This window comes from Ahaetulla prasina, chromosome 7, assembly GCF_028640845.1.
Source record: "Ahaetulla prasina isolate Xishuangbanna chromosome 7, ASM2864084v1, whole genome shotgun sequence".
Taxonomy (NCBI): domain Eukaryota; kingdom Metazoa; phylum Chordata; class Lepidosauria; order Squamata; family Colubridae; genus Ahaetulla; species Ahaetulla prasina.
Window position 1 is genome coordinate 62746118 of NC_080545.1, and position 18085 is coordinate 62764202.

Sequence of the window (18085 nt, forward strand, 5' to 3'; positions counted from 1 at the left end):
AAACATTACATTGTGATATAATTACAATTATAAATACATTGTGTATTTTCTGTTGTCTTTAGGATTAGCAAGTTTATAAAGGATAAGAACCAGAGTTCTATTCTGATTGGCCTCCTGCTCCCTTTCCTTCAGCAGACCAACATTACGCAGGTAAGTTTACAATAAAGTGTATGGAAAATAATATTTTCTTTCAGATTAGATTACTTTTGTGATGACATTTCAAATGATTTTGCACTTACGGACTTTACATGCATTCGGGTTGACACTGAAAAGTAACTGGGTTATGTAACGGCTACAACAAAGAATGAAGCTTAGCAGGATGTGAAAAATAGTGGATGAAGCAGAGGGAACGATATGGAAGCCTAGGCTATAGCCACTTCAGTTAGATTCAGAATGTGTTGTATACTGATCTGTGTAATTAAGTAACATACTTTTGCATTATAAAATAGGAATTTCTAAATACAAATGTAGAGAGCAGAATGCCCTCTTGAACATCTTGTTAATTTTCTGTAAATAATCTCTTAGCTCCCCATCTATTTCTGCAAGCAGCATCTTTAAATTTTTGAAAACGTAAATACAATTTTCCAAATCAGCACCAAGACTTTATAAAAGACCTATTTTGATATTATTTGCTAAACCAACCTTGCTTGAGTTATGCAAAAAATGGGAACAAAAGAAAATCTGATCTTGGTATAAGAAAAAAGAAATCTTCATGTGGCCTTCATGGTTGACCAGTTTACATTAAGTTTGTCATAAATGTTTGCAGGGATCCGCATAATAGCGCTTGTATAAGCATACAGGGAAAATGTGAAGCCTCCCAAATTAATCCTTCCTTCCAACCTTTTTACTCCTTATTTAAAGGACTTTCCCAAAAGTTGCAAGATAAATTACAATTGTTTTCCTCAAAATCAGTAATTTTAGTCTCATTGAGCAAAATTATTGAGAAGTAAAGAAGTCCAGAAATGACTTTTGTTCATTAACTTGATCTTTTAAATTGTGATTTTGATTTAAAATTCAGAATGTCAGCACCTGACATAAACCTAATCAAGAATTTCAGTTTACTTTTTTTATCTTGAAATATCACAACCCTTAATTGGGAAGTTCTTACTCCAATTTTATTGTGAAATAGCTGATAACCCGGTGCTTTATAGACATTGAAGCATTTGTTTGACAGGGAGCCATTGAGACGGGCCTTTCTTCCCCCTACTCCCATCCCTTCCCCCTCCACCTCCCTACCTGCGCCACCATCCATTTTACCATTTCTTCAAACTGGACCTGGGACTGGAACATAAATCCCTGAGCTGGGCCATGCTGTGCCTCCTCCACCCCTGCTGAAATAGACTGGGTCTCCTCTGTGGCCTCCATACCCGTTTCACCTCAGTTGGTGTGGTTTCGTCCTTCGTGCGATGAGTTGGGGTGAAGGACAATCCTGGGAAAACAAGACTGAAGCTGTGAGGTGGGGGAGGAGTTATCCTTCATCCTCCCATTACATCATGAACAAATGTCGCTCTAGGATGTCGCACTTGCTCTCCTTAAAGGCCCAGGCTTTCCAGAGTTATGCTGGAACACACACACACACACACACACACACACACACACACACACACACACATGGCTGTCTTACCCTTACAGTGTTTGTCTCCAGAGGGTAAGTCATCTGTGTACCAAGTTTGGTCAAAATTGCTCGAGGTGTTCCAGAGTTACACTTGAACAAACAAACATACATACATCCTTTTATATAAATAGATAAGCGTAAAAGAAAATGATATACTTAGGAATGTCGCATGGTTAACATGATAATAAAAAGAAATAGAAGGAATTTTCTATTGGAGGCTGGGTGACATTTTCCCCTTCTGCCAATAAAATCCACTAACAGGATCATCGTGCTTGACTAGCTACAAAAAACAATACTAAGTTTATTTACAAGATAAAGTTGAAAATATTTACTGATTTGTGATAGTTTGATGGAGCTTCAATATTTAGACTTATTGATAGATACTTCATTTGGTGATGGTACTTTGATCAACCAAAATTTACTTGGTATCTCTAAAATTCTCAGAAGGGTACATAAAGGTACTTTCAGTAATTTAGTCAATTGCAGTCCTTTGCAGTGTATTTATGTAGAGCATGGGTGTCAAACTCATGGTGACACGTTCCTGTCGTGATGTTTTGTGACATTTTCCTCATTTGCAGAGCTGGGGTGGGCATGGCCTGCGTATGATGCATCCAGCTCGTGGGCTACCAGTTTGACACCCTTGACGTAGAGGAATGCATGGATAATCTTCAAGAAGAAGATATGCAAGAATCAATAGGGCAAATAAGAGATAACTTAGTCCTACAAAGGGAGAAGACATGAGAAAAAAAACTCAAGATTACGCTACCTTGAGTCTTTTCAGTATAAGCAGTGGCATTAGGATATTTTGGCAGGTTTTCAAGATTCTGTTATTACACCTTAAGCAATAAACTAACATTCCTGTAATCCTTGTTCTATCTTTTTCCTGTACCTCTTTCTTTTAGGATACAGAGATTGACATTCTGGAGACAGTACAGAATCTACTGAAACATTGCTTAACTCCAGCAAGCTTCCTTAAACCTCTGGCAAAACTGTTTTCTGTTATTCAGAACAAGTTGTCTCGGCAAGCACTTTGTGGGGTTTTTGAGGTATTACTGTATATAAATGCTTATTTTTTAAAAAAATATTCTTATTCCATTATGTAGAGACTAATCTTGACTCTTTTATAAGTCCTTTTTTATGTATTATCCTTTTCTATCTTTTTGCCATAAAAAACAGTACAGGTAGTCCTTGTGTTCTGTTTCCCACTCCCACCACTCCCCACAAAAAGTCAGTCAAAGGCCTTTTCCCAGTTTATTTACACTTGGCTGTATTCCTTCTGGCACAGAGATGTCTCCCCACACGCCTGCCAAAATCCCTGGAGATAACCAGAAAATTATAGATAAAGCACGATTTACTTACAAACAGATTCTTCTATCCATGACACAGTTTGCCCGCGCAAGTTCATTGCTTTGTCCAAGACAAAAAGCCAGGAAGTTCCGCCTCCTGCTTTATAGCCCCTGTGGGTGTCACTCCGTGACTCATCATTCTTTGACTTTGTCCCAACGTCTTGTCTGCTGCGCGCGCTGGTCACGTCTGCGCAGTCTTGCATCAAGCCAAGATTGTTCTTGGGGCATTGTCAAATCAGAAGAAGGCCCGGGGGAATCAGGCCTTGCCAGCCCCTCTTCCTCCTCCTGGGTGAGGGCCCAGGGGAAGCAGGCCTTGCCTGTTCCTCCTCCTCCTCACTCTCTGAATCATCCTCCTCCAGGAGTCCTAGTCCGGGAACCTGGGTCACAACCCCTTGATTTATGACCTGTCACTGTTTGAAGTTATAACAGACCTCCCCAGGGCTACTTGCAACCTGGATTCAAAGTTCTGAGGATTGGCGCCTTTCCATGCAGTCAATACTGGGTCATTTTGTAACTGGCCCACATTTATGCCTGTTGCAGCAGCCTACAGTTATGCGATTTTTTAAAAAAATTTTTTTGCTGGAAACTGACATTTATGAGGACCCAGATTATTGGGAGCAATATGCTGACACTGTAAACCACTTAGAGTGGTCTATAAAGCACTATGAAACGGTGGAAGAGTGGTCTATAAAATACTACGAAGCACTATAAGTCTGAGTGCTATTGCTATTTATTTCCGGTTGCAGACAATGGATTTGCTTAAAACTGCATCATTTGCTTAAGAACCACTGGCAAAAGTTGTAAAATTGACCATGATCACATCATGACCCAGTTAGCATCTGACATGACTTATAACTTAATTCCAGGCTCAATTATGGATATAAGTTGAGTTTTACCTGTAGTTGGAGGAGGCTTTTCTAATAGCTTCCATTAAAAATCTCTGCTCATAGATAGGTAATTTGATGTCTTTAAGAGGTTTTGGACTATATTTTTCCAAGTATTGATCAAACAAATGCGACCTTAGTCAAATTGCAACAAAGGTGTAGTGTATTTACATACTTATGGACAATATCCATTTAGTTTTAGCTGCTCTAATTATTTTTATCTTCTATGAAGTTAAAAACAGCCTAAAAATTAATGTATGAAATAAATGTAAGTTACATTATTCATTAATTTTTGTCTTTTAATGTCTTTCAATCTTTTTTTAACAGACATTATCTCATTTGGAAAGTAATATAAAATATATCACAGAAACTGTCAAGGTATGTAGCAGTTTTCCTCATTTGCTTAATTTTTAAAAAAATCAGTTTGATTTTTATCTTGATTAGACATTTTGTTTGTTTTAGCTGAATGCTTTCAGTCCGCACCATCTTGATGAGATCAACTTTGATGTCCGTTTGTCAGCATTCCAGGACATCATTTCTCATATCAAAGGGATGAACAAAATAGATGTCAACTACCTTATCCCGGTAATGCATAACTGTTTTTACACAATACAGGTGAGTCCCATTAATATGGAAAATATCTGACTTTGCTTAATGTTTGGGCTCTTAGAAATATATTCATTTTATATTGTTATCATATTTACAATTTAATGACTTTTTAAAAAATCAATATTTGCATACTTTGTCTTGTTTGTCATGTGTTACTCTAGTTGTGAGAGAAATAACAAATGAATCTGTTTAAACAACAACAGCAACAAAAGAAATGAGTGGAAATAGTTGGTGTTGCCCAGAACTTTTAATCTTGTTTCCACAATAAATAATCCAGGTTTCATTTGATACATAGCAGTTGCTGTATATTTTTTTGTTGTTATGGCTTTGTTAACTCTTCTACAGTACATATACTTACCAGCCATGGTATCCTTGAAAGTCCTTCTTTCAGTTTCTTGCAAAATCAACTGAATGAAATTGATGCCAACTGTACTTTAACTTTGATTTAGAAATTTCTCTAATTTAATTAAAGCTAATGCTCCTTTATTCAGGATACAGCAAATGTTTTAAGGTATACCATGCACCCTCCAAATCACATTCCATTTTCTAACCTGGTTCTCTATATACCCTAAAAAAGCAGTGCCAGTATCATTTCTATAATGATATTGAGAGACGTTGTGCCTACTGCTATGTAGATGTATCTGCATTCTCGCAAAAGCATTTTTAAGTTCCAGGGGTCTTTAAAGGATCTGGTGTAGAGAAGTATATTAGGAGGTGGAAATAGTTGAAATAGAAATGGAGGCAAGCTAAAGGAGCCTGGTCCTGCAAAACATTTCCTTTGGATTCTTGCTAATTTCTTCCTCTCTTCTGCCTTTTATCTGTGCAACTTCTTGACTTTCCTGTGACACAAGGGGAAATAATGAACTGCAATAGGAGTTCATACTAGGTGATAGGGAAAGGATGCATTCTTTCAGCATGAATTCCTGAATGAGAAGTTTATGGTCTATGATTGCCTGCCATATAGTAACAAAACTCTATTTTCTTTCTGGGAAAAAAGAAGCCTATAAAAGATTTGCAGTAAATTTATATAGTTTTGATCATATCTTGCTGCTAATGAAGATTACTTGCAATTTTAATCACTTTATAGCTGATTTGAACTATCATTAGGGATCTGGTTTATGTTTATTTTAGCGCATAGTTTTAACTATTTCTCCAATTTATAGGATTAATAGGATTATAATCTCATGTGTCCTGATCCTTTTCTTTTGCAGTTAGAGGAAATGGCTTTAAGTGACAATGCTGTCCTCTGCCTGACTGCCATTATTCAAAGATTTTCTGAACTTGAGCATACAGAGGATGAATTCAAGGAAATTATTCAGCACACACTTCTGGATTCTTTGAGAAAAGGGCTAAAGAGCAAGATTGAGGTGAAGAGCTAGCACTCCTGGGCTTTATGTTATAAAAATCAGGATGAATTGAAAATCCGTGTCTGCAGACCTTGTAATTCTCACTTTTATTAAAATAAAAGTCATTTGGAGGACTTTTTACTGTATTTTCTGTCCCAGCTCTATTTTTAACACGACTTTTATTTAGTTATTTATGCTTGAATTAATATGAATTATCCTCAAATTACTAAAGACTTGCAATAGATACATATAAATATTCCATTATCTGTTTCCATCACGACTCCTGTTTTTCTTGGCCATTCCTTATAGCCCATGGTGATCTGAATATGGGAAATATTAAATATGTTAAATGAGTTAAATTCGGTACACTTTTGGACACTTGCATATATTATCCTGGCTGCAAAAACCTGTTTTGCTGGAAACAGTTAGACTTTGTAAATCATAATGTGTTTAAGATACTACTATTAGCCTACTGTTACTATTAGTTTAAGGTACTACTATGGTCATCCAGAGTAGCCCATCAGCGAGATGGGTGGCAAATAAATTTAAGAAACAAATATTTATAAAGTATAGATCAGTGTTGGCGAACCTATGGCATGCGTGCCGGAAGTGGCACATGAAACCGTCCCGTGCCAAATGCGCAGCCTTGCCAGCTCCTCATCGCGTTCCTGCGCTCAAACGCATGCTAGCCAGCTGGCCATTGCATGCGTGGTGCTGGCGGACCCCAACAGTGCAGCGGTCCAGTGCGCATGCGCGAGCTGGTACCCAGCCTTCCGGGTTGGCATCACTCGCATGCGCGATGGATCACCGCACTTCCGGGGTCGCCGGCACCGCTCGCGTGATGGCCAGGTGGCTGGCACACATTTGAGAGCGCACGAACGCGACGGCGAGGCCGCACATTTGGCACAGGACGGTTTTGTGTGCCACTTCCGGCACAGGCCGGCACGCAAGAATGTGAAAGGTTCGCCAACGTTGGTATAGATTATCTGCTTCTGTTATTGTTTCAAAGTCTAGTCTTAGTATAATAAATACCATATTTTTCAGGGTATAAAACGCATCTTTCCCCCCCAAAAAAAGAGGGTGAAAATCTGGGTGTGTCTTATGCTCTGAATGTAGTCCCGCCCAGCTTCTCAAATGGAGGTTTCAGAGGCTGAAAAAAGCATCAGAAATGGAGCTTCAGACAAAAAGCCCCAGATGGAGCTTCGGAAAAAAGCCCCAAATGGCGCTTAGGAAAAAAGCCCCAAACGGAGCTTAGAAAAAAAGCCCCAAACAGAACTTCAGAGGCTTTTTTTCTGAAGCTCTGTTTCGCAGGCTTTCAGAAGCAGAAAAAAGTTTTTTCTGAAACGGAGTTCCAGAAGCAGAAAAATAAAAGCCAAAAAAAGCAAGGCATAGAGCTCACAACCAAGGAACCTGCTGCTAAAATTCACCTCTGGGAACAGCTGATTGGGGGTATTCCGGGAGGCCAATCCACCTGCCGATCAGCTTTTTTCTTATTTTCCTCCCCAAAAACTAAGGTGCGTCTTATACTGCAGTGCATCTTATACTCTGAAAAATACAGTATCTGGTATTTAGAAATGGTTACAATTGCCTAGGATAGCAGTTTAAAAGGGAAAATTCGGACAGATTGCTGTGAAAAAAAAGTTTTCTGTTTAAAAAGTAGAGGCTATGATATAACTTAGAATGTCAGATGTAAAAGTAAACCACTTATATTTCCTTTGCGATTTCAGTGCATTCAGCAGGATTACACATCGTTGCTATCAAATTTGATTCAAGCATTTTCAAAACATCCAGAGTTTCATGACTTGGTCCAGCTGACTGATTATCATGATCCAGAGATGGACTTCTTTGAAAATATGAAGCATATTCAGGTAAAAGAAAATCCTTTAACTAATTCTTCTAAAGCACTATATGAGTTATCTGATAGTGATAGCATGAAAACTGATAGTGCTTATTTCCTTTTTTATATTGATATAAAATGTCTGCAATTGATATAAAACATCTGGTTTATTATTCAAATGCTTGGTGGGCTAAGATCTCTCAACCAAGTTCTAATATAATTTTTATATTTTTTCAGATTCACAGAAGGGCACGAGCTCTGATGAAACTAGCTAAGCAGTTAGTGGAAGGCAAAACCATAATGAGTTCTAAAACTCTTCAAAATTATATTATGCCTTATGCAACCACTACCATTTTCAATGAGAAAATGCTTAAGGTAAGCTTTTGAACATAAAATGAGTGAAACTACTTCTGCTTCATTGCCATGAGAAGGATTTATTCTATCAACACATCTGATCTTTATGTAACTTTTTATAAAGCAAGAGAATTGAATTGGCTCTACTACCTTTAGTAGAATCCATAGCTCTTATGGAGAATTTGTTGTGTTGAAGCTTCACGCATATAATGGGGGATGGAGATAAGGGGCTTGTTCAGAAAGATTGCTTCCTACTTCCTACCTTCTGAAGTGATCTTGATCCAGGTAAGGGGATTATAGACTTGTTTTTATAGTTAAAAAAAAGCTAAAGAAACAACTTGATGTTGAACATGTTCTGTCATTTAATCTTCCTGATAATACTCTTTCCTTAGTATGAAAACATGGTAACTGCATCAGTTGAGATGGTGGGAGCTGTATGCAGACATATTTCTTGGTCAGCTTATCTCTACCATTTGAAACATTTCATCCACGTATTGCAGACTGGACAGATCAATCAAAAACTTGGTGTCAGGTACATTAAATGCCAGTTGTAAGATTAAAATTATAAACATTTGCATTAAATAAAAATACATACCATTGGATGCTATGGTCCTCTAAACAAATATGAATGATTTTGAAGTTTGGAAACTATTCTGCTCTTATACTGATATTTTTTAAAAGTGTCTTTTGTAGATTCTCAGTCATCCAAGTCATAGTTATCCCAAAGGATATTTAAAAGCAGTATTACATTATAGTTAACTCTCAATTTCTTTAAGATTATAAAGCTGTTGTTTATACTATATTGCTGTACATATATTTATTCCATAGATTCATCTATTAATTCAGACATATTTTCACCAGGACAATAGTGGCTCAATTTTTCCTTATTTGTACAGAATATTTGGTAAACTATCTGATAAAGTTGGAAACTTGGAAGTCAAATGTATTTCTTTCTTTCTTTCTTTCTTTTTTTAACTTGAAAGCGTGCTAGTAATGGTGCTGGAGGCTTTTCATTTTGACCATGAAACTCTTGAAAAGCAGCTTTCAATTATTGAAAAGGAAGGTAAGTTTTTAAATTCCTTAATCTGATTGAAGGTATCTTGGCCCATGGGAATCTGTTCTGCTTGAAAGAAATTATGGTGCCCTTTACATTTTTTTATTAATATCCTAAAGTATTTTGTTACAGTTTTTATATCTTTGTCTTATTCCATAAGAGTATCTTGATTAATTAATGCCATAGTAATTTCATTCATTTTATATAATTTATGTAGACGCTGTGGATATTAATCCTGAAGTAGAGAATGAAACCATGGAGGTGGGACTTAGTGATGGAGAAGAAGAAGGCCAAAATACCAGCGAAGAACAGTCTTGTGTCAATGAACAGAAAGAATATGCTGAATCTAGGTCTGATCAGCGTGCTAACAAAGATGATGAGAATTTTCAGAAAATTACAAAACCACCTTCATTCCTGCCCAGGAATAAGGAAGAGTTGGAGTGTCTAATTAAACATATTCAGGAGACAGTGACTGGCAATATATTGCCCAAATTGCACAGGTGTCTTATTGCAAAGGTACATTTTAACGTTTCCTTCTTTTTTCTCTCTGAGGCACTTCAGTTGGCCTTAGGGGGATTTCTCCTACCTTTATTTCAGCATAATAGTGCAAGAAAATCCAGGGTGCAAAAGATCACATAGAGATTTTTATGAAAGAAATTTTAGATCTAAAATGCCCTTAGTTCTTGTCAACCAATCTTCCTTAATACCTTTCCTAGCTAGGGCATGATTGGAATTGCAGTCAAGCCCATCCAGGGGAGGCAGATCTAGCTTATACATTAAAGTAGATTGAATATACATTCCTTTCCCAGCATGAAGAAAAATATAAAATGCATTTTATAATAAAATTCTTCCTGAGGAATATCTTCTTTCGGTACCTATAGGTGAAAAGAGATGAACAGCACAAGATGGTGAAATCCAAGATTGTCAATGATGAAGAGGTGGTACGAGTGCCAATAGCTTTTGCAATGGTCAAGCTAATGCAGTCCCTTCCTCAGGATGTTATGGAGGAGAATTTGCCAGGGTAAATATTATATTTATCATCTACGTCTATAACCCATAAATCATTCACATATAAAAATATTTTCAACCTCCACTAAATATCATCATATAAAACTTTGGAGACAAAGCATGTCAACATAGTATTAAAATTTGGTTTACAGTACGTTGAAATGAAGCTTCTCCCACTGGTGTTTTGTAATTTTTCTATTTGGCATCTTTAGGTCAGGGGTCTCCAACCTCGGCAACTTGACGCCTGGAGGACTTTAACTCCCAGAATTCCCCAGCCAGCTTTGCCAGCTTGCTGGCTGGGGAATTCTGGGAGTTGAAGTCCACCAGGCTCCACAAGGCTGCCGCGGGTGGAGACTCTTGCTTTAGGTAACTGTAGTCTCTCTTTGTTTCCAGCATTCTTCTGAAAGTCTGCTCTCTTCTGAGGAATAGAGCACAGGAAATCCGGGACGTTGCACGTAACACCTTGATGAAAATAATAGAGGCTTTGGGGCCACAATACTTGCAATATGTCTTAAAAGAGATGGTATCAATCCTTGTCACTGGTTACCAGGTAAGGAGGAAGCATAATAGATTTGAGGAGGATTCTGGAATTCCTTTTTCATTCTGCTTTTTATTACCAAGCCCTAATTATTGTAGAGAGTAACAGACTGTATTCGCAGAACTATATGCAAGAATGTCTGCATTTTCTCCTAATTAAGCTTATTGCTTGATATTGGGTTAGTTGTAGAGACTGCTCAAGGTTAAAAAAATTTTTTTTAGAAATATTAGAAATAACATTAGAAAGCTATTTCGAAAGTTTGAGGAATACAAGGTATTACCTTGAAGACTGATCTGCTAGATAACAGTAGAAAAACTGTGGAATAATACAGTACATTGTAGCATTTTGACTTTTATTTTTATAATACTCATTTGGTGGTTCTCTTTTCATTTATCAAATATAACGGTCTCTCCTAAATATATAGGTCCATGTGTTAACGTTCACTGTCCACCTCTTGCTGAAGAGTCTTGCCAACGATCGACTTAAAGTTGGTGATTTGGATCCATGCATAGAACTGTTGATGGAAGTACGTGTTTACAGCATTTGAAAAAAATTAAATGCAAGATGAGTTTATTTCACCAGGTCTTTAACTTAACTCTTCCAAGGAGAAAATATTGGGTTGGGTAACGCCAAAGTTAAAATTCTAGCTCTCTGAAGAAACCCAGTTCATGAACTGTTTCGTTAAAGGAAGAGAAAGCTGTTTAACCTTTAGCTGGACTTTCATAATGTCCAGATCCATGATCCATGTTGATATGTGATGCATAAAAAGATATTAGGTTGACATTCACTCTGAGAGGACATTGCATTGCTTTGTTTATGAATTGGACAAAGCATTATGGTTTGCTTTTATTTATTTTTTTTAAGTGGAAGAAGCACTTGTTTATGGTATTGTATTTCGGATGTATTTCTTAGGATTTCTTCCTCTCCCTTGTATAACAGCACAGGTTTTTGTGATTAATCTTTATGGTGGCACAAAATTAGTGCATCAGTGAAGTAAAGAGACTGCTGTCTGGAAAGTTATACTGAACACTATAGAAACGGCTATAACTATTTCATTATTATCTGTTGCTAAAGTATTCTTGTTTCTCTTGTATCCTAAAGATTTTCCACCGTGAATTGTTTGGGGAAATTGCTGAAGAAAAAGAAGTAAAAGGCATCGTTTCCAAAGTTATGGAAGCTCGTAGAAGCAAAAGTTATGATTCTTACGAAATCCTTGCCAAATATGTAGGAAAAAACCAAGTGATTAAGCTTATTCTTCCATTAAAAGAGGTATGAAGATAGAATTCGTGTAATACAGTAACTATTTTTCTAGTGAGCGACATTCCTAGGCAGAGTGAGTAAATTGTAGTCCCAGAGCTGCATGTAATGACTTTTCCTCAATCCTTAATTCCAGGATCCTCTTTTACCACTCTTTCAAAAACTTTTCACCATTTTGATACAAGCAGCTATAGCATAATGGCTAAAGCAAGCTTAATAATGGCTTAAGAAGAAAATACTGTAAAACCTGACCCAGCTCTGTCACGGTGTATTATTGCTCTGGTCATAAAAATGTCATTTTTTTGCTAATTCGTCCTGCTAGGGACATTGCGGAGCATATGTGTATGTGTGTTTTAATGAAAAATGGTGTATTCATTTTATGTATAAACAAATAAATATAACTGTACAGGATTTTTTCAGATATATTAGTCCTTCTTGTGCCAGTTTTGACTGAGAAGAACGTGGTTTACCAGTTAATCTCATTTATATGTTTAAGGCAAAAATGAATACACTTCTGGGACTAGTGGGTGTTTAATATTTTAGGAAGGGTCAAAGAGCAAGGCAAGGGACATGTCATGGACATGGCCAGACAGTAATTACGGTGGTTCTACTCCTACCTCTCCGACCGCTCGCAGATGGTGTTGACAGGGGGGCAGAGATCGACCCCTAGGCAACTCACTTGTGGGGTGCCGCAGGAGTCGATTCTCTCGCCCCTCTTGTTCAATATCTATATGAAGCCGCTGGGAGAGATCATCCGTGGTTTCGGGGTGAGCTGTCAGCTGTATGCTGACGACACTCAATTGTACATCTCCACCCCGAACCACCCCAACGAAGCCGTCGATGTGATGACTCAGTGTCTTGAGGCCGTTTGGGTCTGGATGGGGACGAACAGGCTCCAACTCAACCCATCTGTTGTGTCTTGCCCGCTCTCACAGCAGCCGGGGCCTTCTTATCTGCTCCCGAACACGGAGGAATGTATGCCTCCCGGCCCCAGTCCTGGCTCCATGGCCAGACAAGCTGAAGAGGAGGGGGCACCTCCCGGTCCCAGCCCTGGCTCCATGCCCAAGCAGGCTGCAGAAGAGGGAACACCCCCGGCCCCAGCCCTGGCTCCATACCCAGGCAAACGGAGCAGCTAGACCCCTCCCCCTCCTCCACAGCATGTGAGCCTGAGGAAAGTTTATTTCCAACAGCTGCTGATTGGAGTGACCCTCGCATCAGAAGACTGGATAGGCGGAGGCAACAGAAGGAAGAGGGGGGCAGGCCTTAATGAGTGCTGAGTCATGGAGCCACACCCCATGGCCTATATAAAGGATCTGCTTTCTGGCAGTCTCTGAGTCAGGCAAAGTCGAACTTATCTTGCTGAAGTCACTTTCTGGTCTCCTGCCTGCTCTGAGGACTTTGCTAGGACTTTGGGCAGAGCTGCAGAGGCAAGCCTGATTCGGATTTCCCTGACCCGGCCGTCAGCGGAGGAGTGGGACACGACACCATCCAAGACGGAGTGGCTGTGGATGCCGGCGTCCCGGCACAGTCAGCTTACTCCATCGCTGACTGTGGGGGGCGAATCGTTAGCCCCCAGGGAATCGGTGCGCAATTTAGGTGTTCTCCTGGATGCACGGCTGTCTTTAGAAGACCATTTGCCAGCCGTCGCCAGGGGAGCTTTTCATCAGGTTCGCCTGATTCGCCAATTGCGCCCTTTCCTGGACCGGGACGCGTTATGCACGGTCACTCATGCCCTCGTCACTTCCCGTCTAGATTACTGCAATGCTCTCTACATGGGGCTCCCCTTGAGGAGCACCCGGAGGCTCCAACTGGTGCAGAATGCGGCCGCGCGGGGGATCGAGGCAGCTCCTCGTATCTCCCATGTAACACTTCTCCTGCGCAGGCTGCATTGGTTGCCGGTGGTCTTCCGGGTGCGCTTCAAGGTGTTGGTTATCACCTTTAAAGTGCTCCATGGCATTGGACCGGGATATTTACGGGACCGCCTGCTGCCGACAGTTACCTCCCATTGTCTGATATGTCCAGTGCGCGCCCACAGGGAGGGTCTTCTTAGGGTGTCGTCGGCTAGTCAATGTCGGCTGGCGGCCCCTAGGGGAAGGCCGTTATCTGTGGGGGCCCCGGCTTTATGGAATGAGCTGCCGGTGGGACTTCGTCTCCTCCCTGATCTCCGGACCTTTAAGCGCGAGCTCAAGACTTTCTTTTTTCACCATGTGGGGCTGGCCTGATTGATTTTAGTATGAGGGTTTTAGTGGGTTTTAATAGGGTTTTTATCAAGGTTTTAGTTTTGATAAATTTTAGCTAATATTTTAAGTCACAGCGATTGAATCAGTTTTTTAAATTTGATATGGTATTTTAATTTTGTTGGGATTCTTGTTGTTTTATTGGCTGTACACTGCCCTGAGTCTTCGGAGAAGGGTGGTATAAAAATATGAATAAATAAATAAATAAATAAATAAATTTCTTCCTTGGGGGGTGGGAGGGGAGAGGAGGATTTGGTTGTGGTTTTTGTTGTTTTCTATATAAAGCCTCACTCTGATTTAATTTGCAATTTTTTCCTTTATCTGGGATGATACTGGGAAAGAAGCGGTGGACTTTCAGTAACATTGATCAGAGGCTCTGAGGAGCACAAAAGAGATTAATGTTCTGAAGCTTCAGATTGTGTACCTGCTGTAAAATGACTTTGCAACCTGTTAGGGTATTCACAGGATCCGAATCTGAAACAGAAGATCTATTAGGGTATTCAGAGGATTCAGAGTTTTGCTGGCTGGGGAATTCTGGGAGTTGAAGTCTGCCAGGCTTTATTAAAGTTGCCAAGATTGGAGACCCCTGTTTCAGAACATGCTTCGGCTGCAGAAAGGGGGAGTTGTGAGTGTTGAAAGGGTCATTCTAAAAGGATTTCTGTTCCAGGATTTGCTTTTTAAGGTGATTGCTGTACTGTAATGTTGTCCTGCAGGTTTTGGAGAATACAACCAGCCTAAAACTGTCTCGAAAGGTGCATGAAACGTTACGACGAATTGTGTCTGGATTGATAGTGAACAAGGCAATGACTGCAGAGACTGTTCTTCTGCTCAGCCATGGTTTGATTAGTGAAAATCTACCATTGCTAACAGAAAAAGCAAAGTAAGTTTAGGAGGAATACAATTATAGAAAGCTAAATTTAGTTTGATTCCCCCTTTTATTTGCTTACTAATAAATGTTATTACTGCATACAAAATTCTAATAGAAAATCTATACCTATATGCCTAAGTCTTATAAACACACAGCAGCACACATATTTATAATATGATTACTATAAATGCAAAGAAGCCAGTAACCTCTGGTTCTGTGTGTCTGCAATGCCTACCATTTTGGATTTTCCCATTTGTTTACTTGCCGTTCTGTTGTTTCCAGTGAAGCCATAATTTATTTTAATCAGCATTTGATTCCTTCTTTATAAGGTTTTTTTCCCTTCCTCTAATGAGGGCCGTACGACGCACACAGCAGTCTTTTGAAATTGGTATTATCTGACTGACCTTTTCCAAACTCCGAAGAAGGAATGGCTTCATTAAATAACTGGACCTACCTTTGAAGTATATCAGTTCATTCTAAATGTCTGGTTTTGGTTTCCTCTCCTTTTTTACTTTTACTTTGATTAGAAGAACAGTCTGTTGAGACCAAAATTCTCATTTTTGCTTTCGTCTTCAACAACTTTTTAGAATGAAAACCGCAGTTCCTCCAGATCCTCGTTTGCAACCAGAGAGCTGCCTTCTTCTGCCACCGACTCCCATTCGAGGGGGTCAAAAAGCGCCTGTGAGCAGCAAGACTAACATGCATGTCTTGGTTGAGTCAGGGCTCCGGGTAAGAAGTGCCAGGCATCTCCCCTCGTTCACCCTTTTTTATTGTTTTTTTTTTTTCTGTTTTAAAATGTGTAGTTGCTTTAATGAAGTGAATCTAATCCTTTATGTTTCAGGCACAGGAACACTATAAACAAACCAGATCAAACCTCACGATCCACTTTAAAATTGTTGAAATAACGTCATAGCTCTAGTTTCTTCCTGTATGTTAGAGATGGGTCACTTGGCCAGAATAAAGAGTTAAAGGGACAGGATCCCTTCAGTTTTGAGAAAACTGCCAGTGTGTGTAACACTGTATTCCCTTCCCATCCTTCAAATCCTGAATTTTTCTTTCTAGGATAATTGTAAATCACGACTTGTCATTCTATTTGAATGTATATATTATGAGCATAGGATTTTACTGTGCTATTCATTGCCTTTGGACAGTGTTTGTGTGTGCTCAGTTCCATTTCAAGGCCATTGAGCCAGCGCTGTCCCAAGATATTTTTGCAGTCATGTAGCCAGCATGACGTCAAGGAACGTTGTTACTTTCCCACCAAAGTGATACCAATTTATCTATGTGCATTGTATGCTTTCAAATTACTAGGTTAGCAGGAGCTGGGGTGAGGATAGGAGCTCACCCCATCAGATGCAGCTTGGGTCTCAAACCTGGGCTTCTAGCTTTCCAGCCGATAAGCTCAGCATCTTAACCGCTGAGCTCTATATTATTAGCACAACGAAATTGAATTGAGAGCTTTGGAAGTCACTAAGCGATTGGGATCTGTAACTTTGGCCATTCTGCTTTAACTGAGCCAAACTATAAAGATTTGTTATTTATAGTAAATACAGAATACAAAGCTGTTTTTGAGGAAAGTTCCTGAGCAGCATTACAATTAAACAGACTTGAAAGATTCAAGAGAAGTAATATATTTCTCTACATCCATTTATTTTCTGCCTTCAATCTTTTTCATGTTTGCAGTCTCCCCTATTAATGTGCTGCTTCTCTAAAGTATCACTGTAATAGCCTACTATGTTAAATAACATCTGAGATTACCATTGTATCTGAATAAATCACTTGATATTTTAGATTAAAGGCCTCCTAATACTTCTTTATTATGTACAGCTGCTGCACATGAGTTTGAAGAGATCTAAAATAAATTCTTCAGATGAGCATGTTTTAGAAATGATGGATCCATTTGTACAACTGCTTATCAACTGCCTTCAGTCCACAGATATTAAGGTATGATGTTTAGCAATGTTACAACTTTATAGCACTGCAGACAAGATTACGGAGATCAACCCTAGAACAAAGCTCTCTTTGATAAGTAATTGAATTGGGAAAATGCATATTCGCTGCTTAGATGACAGTACAGAAAATCAAGAGTTTTGCATTTCTCCCTTTAGAAATTAAGATGATCCTGTTGGCCTTCAATAAGGCTGTGAAGACTTAGTTGTATTAGTGGACCTGGGACCCTGATTGTGTTAAGGTCCTATTTCTTGGCTGTGTCCATGGCAATATCACTCAGTGTTTATATATATTTATTTTGTATTGTTTTGATTGTTTTTAATTTGTTTCTACATTTTATGATGTATGCTGCCTAAAGTCAGTTGTTAAGATTGGTAACTACAGAAACCAAACAAATAAAGAAAAACAAATTTACTTAAAATTTTTCTATTTAAATGCAAATTTCTGGATTTTACAGTTGCAGAGAGAACTTCAAAATAGAGATACATAACTGAAGACCCTAGGGCTACAAACAGCCCCCAAAGCCTCCAAGGATTTCTAAAAGTTGTTATCAGACTGTAGTTTCAGTGCATTAGAAGTTTATCAAGAGTTGGACTCTATACAGCGGTCCCCAGTCTTTGCAGCTTAGTGGCCCGGTGGGGACAGGGGAATCAGACCCTCCCAAGCAGTGGGCTGGCGTGTGCCCAAGTGCATGCGTGTGCAGCTTGACCTGTGTAAGATGAGCTGCGCACGCATGTGCAGGCGTACAGGCCTGCCACTCACACAAGTTGAGCTGCATGTGTGTGCACAGACCCACTGCTTGCGGGGCCCAGTTCCGAATAGGCCATAACCCAGTAGTGGGCCATGGCTAGGGGGTTGGAGACCCCTGCTCTAGTACATAGTACTGGAATGTTAGTTAGAACAGCGGTCACCAACTGGTGGTCCATGGACCACCGATGGTCTGTGAGAAAACTTGGTGGTCTGCAGAAACATTATTTGCATTTTTTATATTGCACTAAATTAGGGGTCCTCAAACTACGGCCCATGGGCCGGATACATGCAATGAATGTTTGTGTTGCTACAGAGCCTCTCCCTTCAGGGTCTTTTTGAGTGGGTCAGAGGGAGGATAGAAATTCCGACTTGGGGTCTGCTTCAGCCTCCTGGTGTGGGGCTTTGGGCGAAGGCTGGAAGGAAATGCTGCTG

The 18085-nt window shown here is 39.5% G+C and overlaps 1 protein-coding gene across 1 annotated transcript in view; it reads left to right on the forward strand.

Moving 5' to 3' along the window:
- UTP20 (UTP20 small subunit processome component) overlaps positions 1 to 18085 on the forward strand; it is a 91055-nt gene that overhangs the window by 58053 nt on the left and 14917 nt on the right. The window contains exons 32-48 of the mRNA XM_058189561.1: positions 63 to 150; positions 2518 to 2661; positions 4173 to 4223; positions 4308 to 4460; positions 5666 to 5821; positions 7528 to 7668; positions 7875 to 8012; positions 8384 to 8523; positions 8975 to 9054; positions 9263 to 9561; positions 9927 to 10066; positions 10447 to 10603; positions 11016 to 11117; positions 11693 to 11860; positions 14799 to 14965; positions 15541 to 15682; positions 16781 to 16897. Of these exons, the coding sequence (XP_058045544.1) occupies positions 63 to 150; positions 2518 to 2661; positions 4173 to 4223; positions 4308 to 4460; positions 5666 to 5821; positions 7528 to 7668; positions 7875 to 8012; positions 8384 to 8523; positions 8975 to 9054; positions 9263 to 9561; positions 9927 to 10066; positions 10447 to 10603; positions 11016 to 11117; positions 11693 to 11860; positions 14799 to 14965; positions 15541 to 15682; positions 16781 to 16897 (2383 nt within the window). The remainder of the gene's footprint in view (positions 1 to 62; positions 151 to 2517; positions 2662 to 4172; positions 4224 to 4307; positions 4461 to 5665; positions 5822 to 7527; positions 7669 to 7874; positions 8013 to 8383; positions 8524 to 8974; positions 9055 to 9262; positions 9562 to 9926; positions 10067 to 10446; positions 10604 to 11015; positions 11118 to 11692; positions 11861 to 14798; positions 14966 to 15540; positions 15683 to 16780; positions 16898 to 18085) is intronic.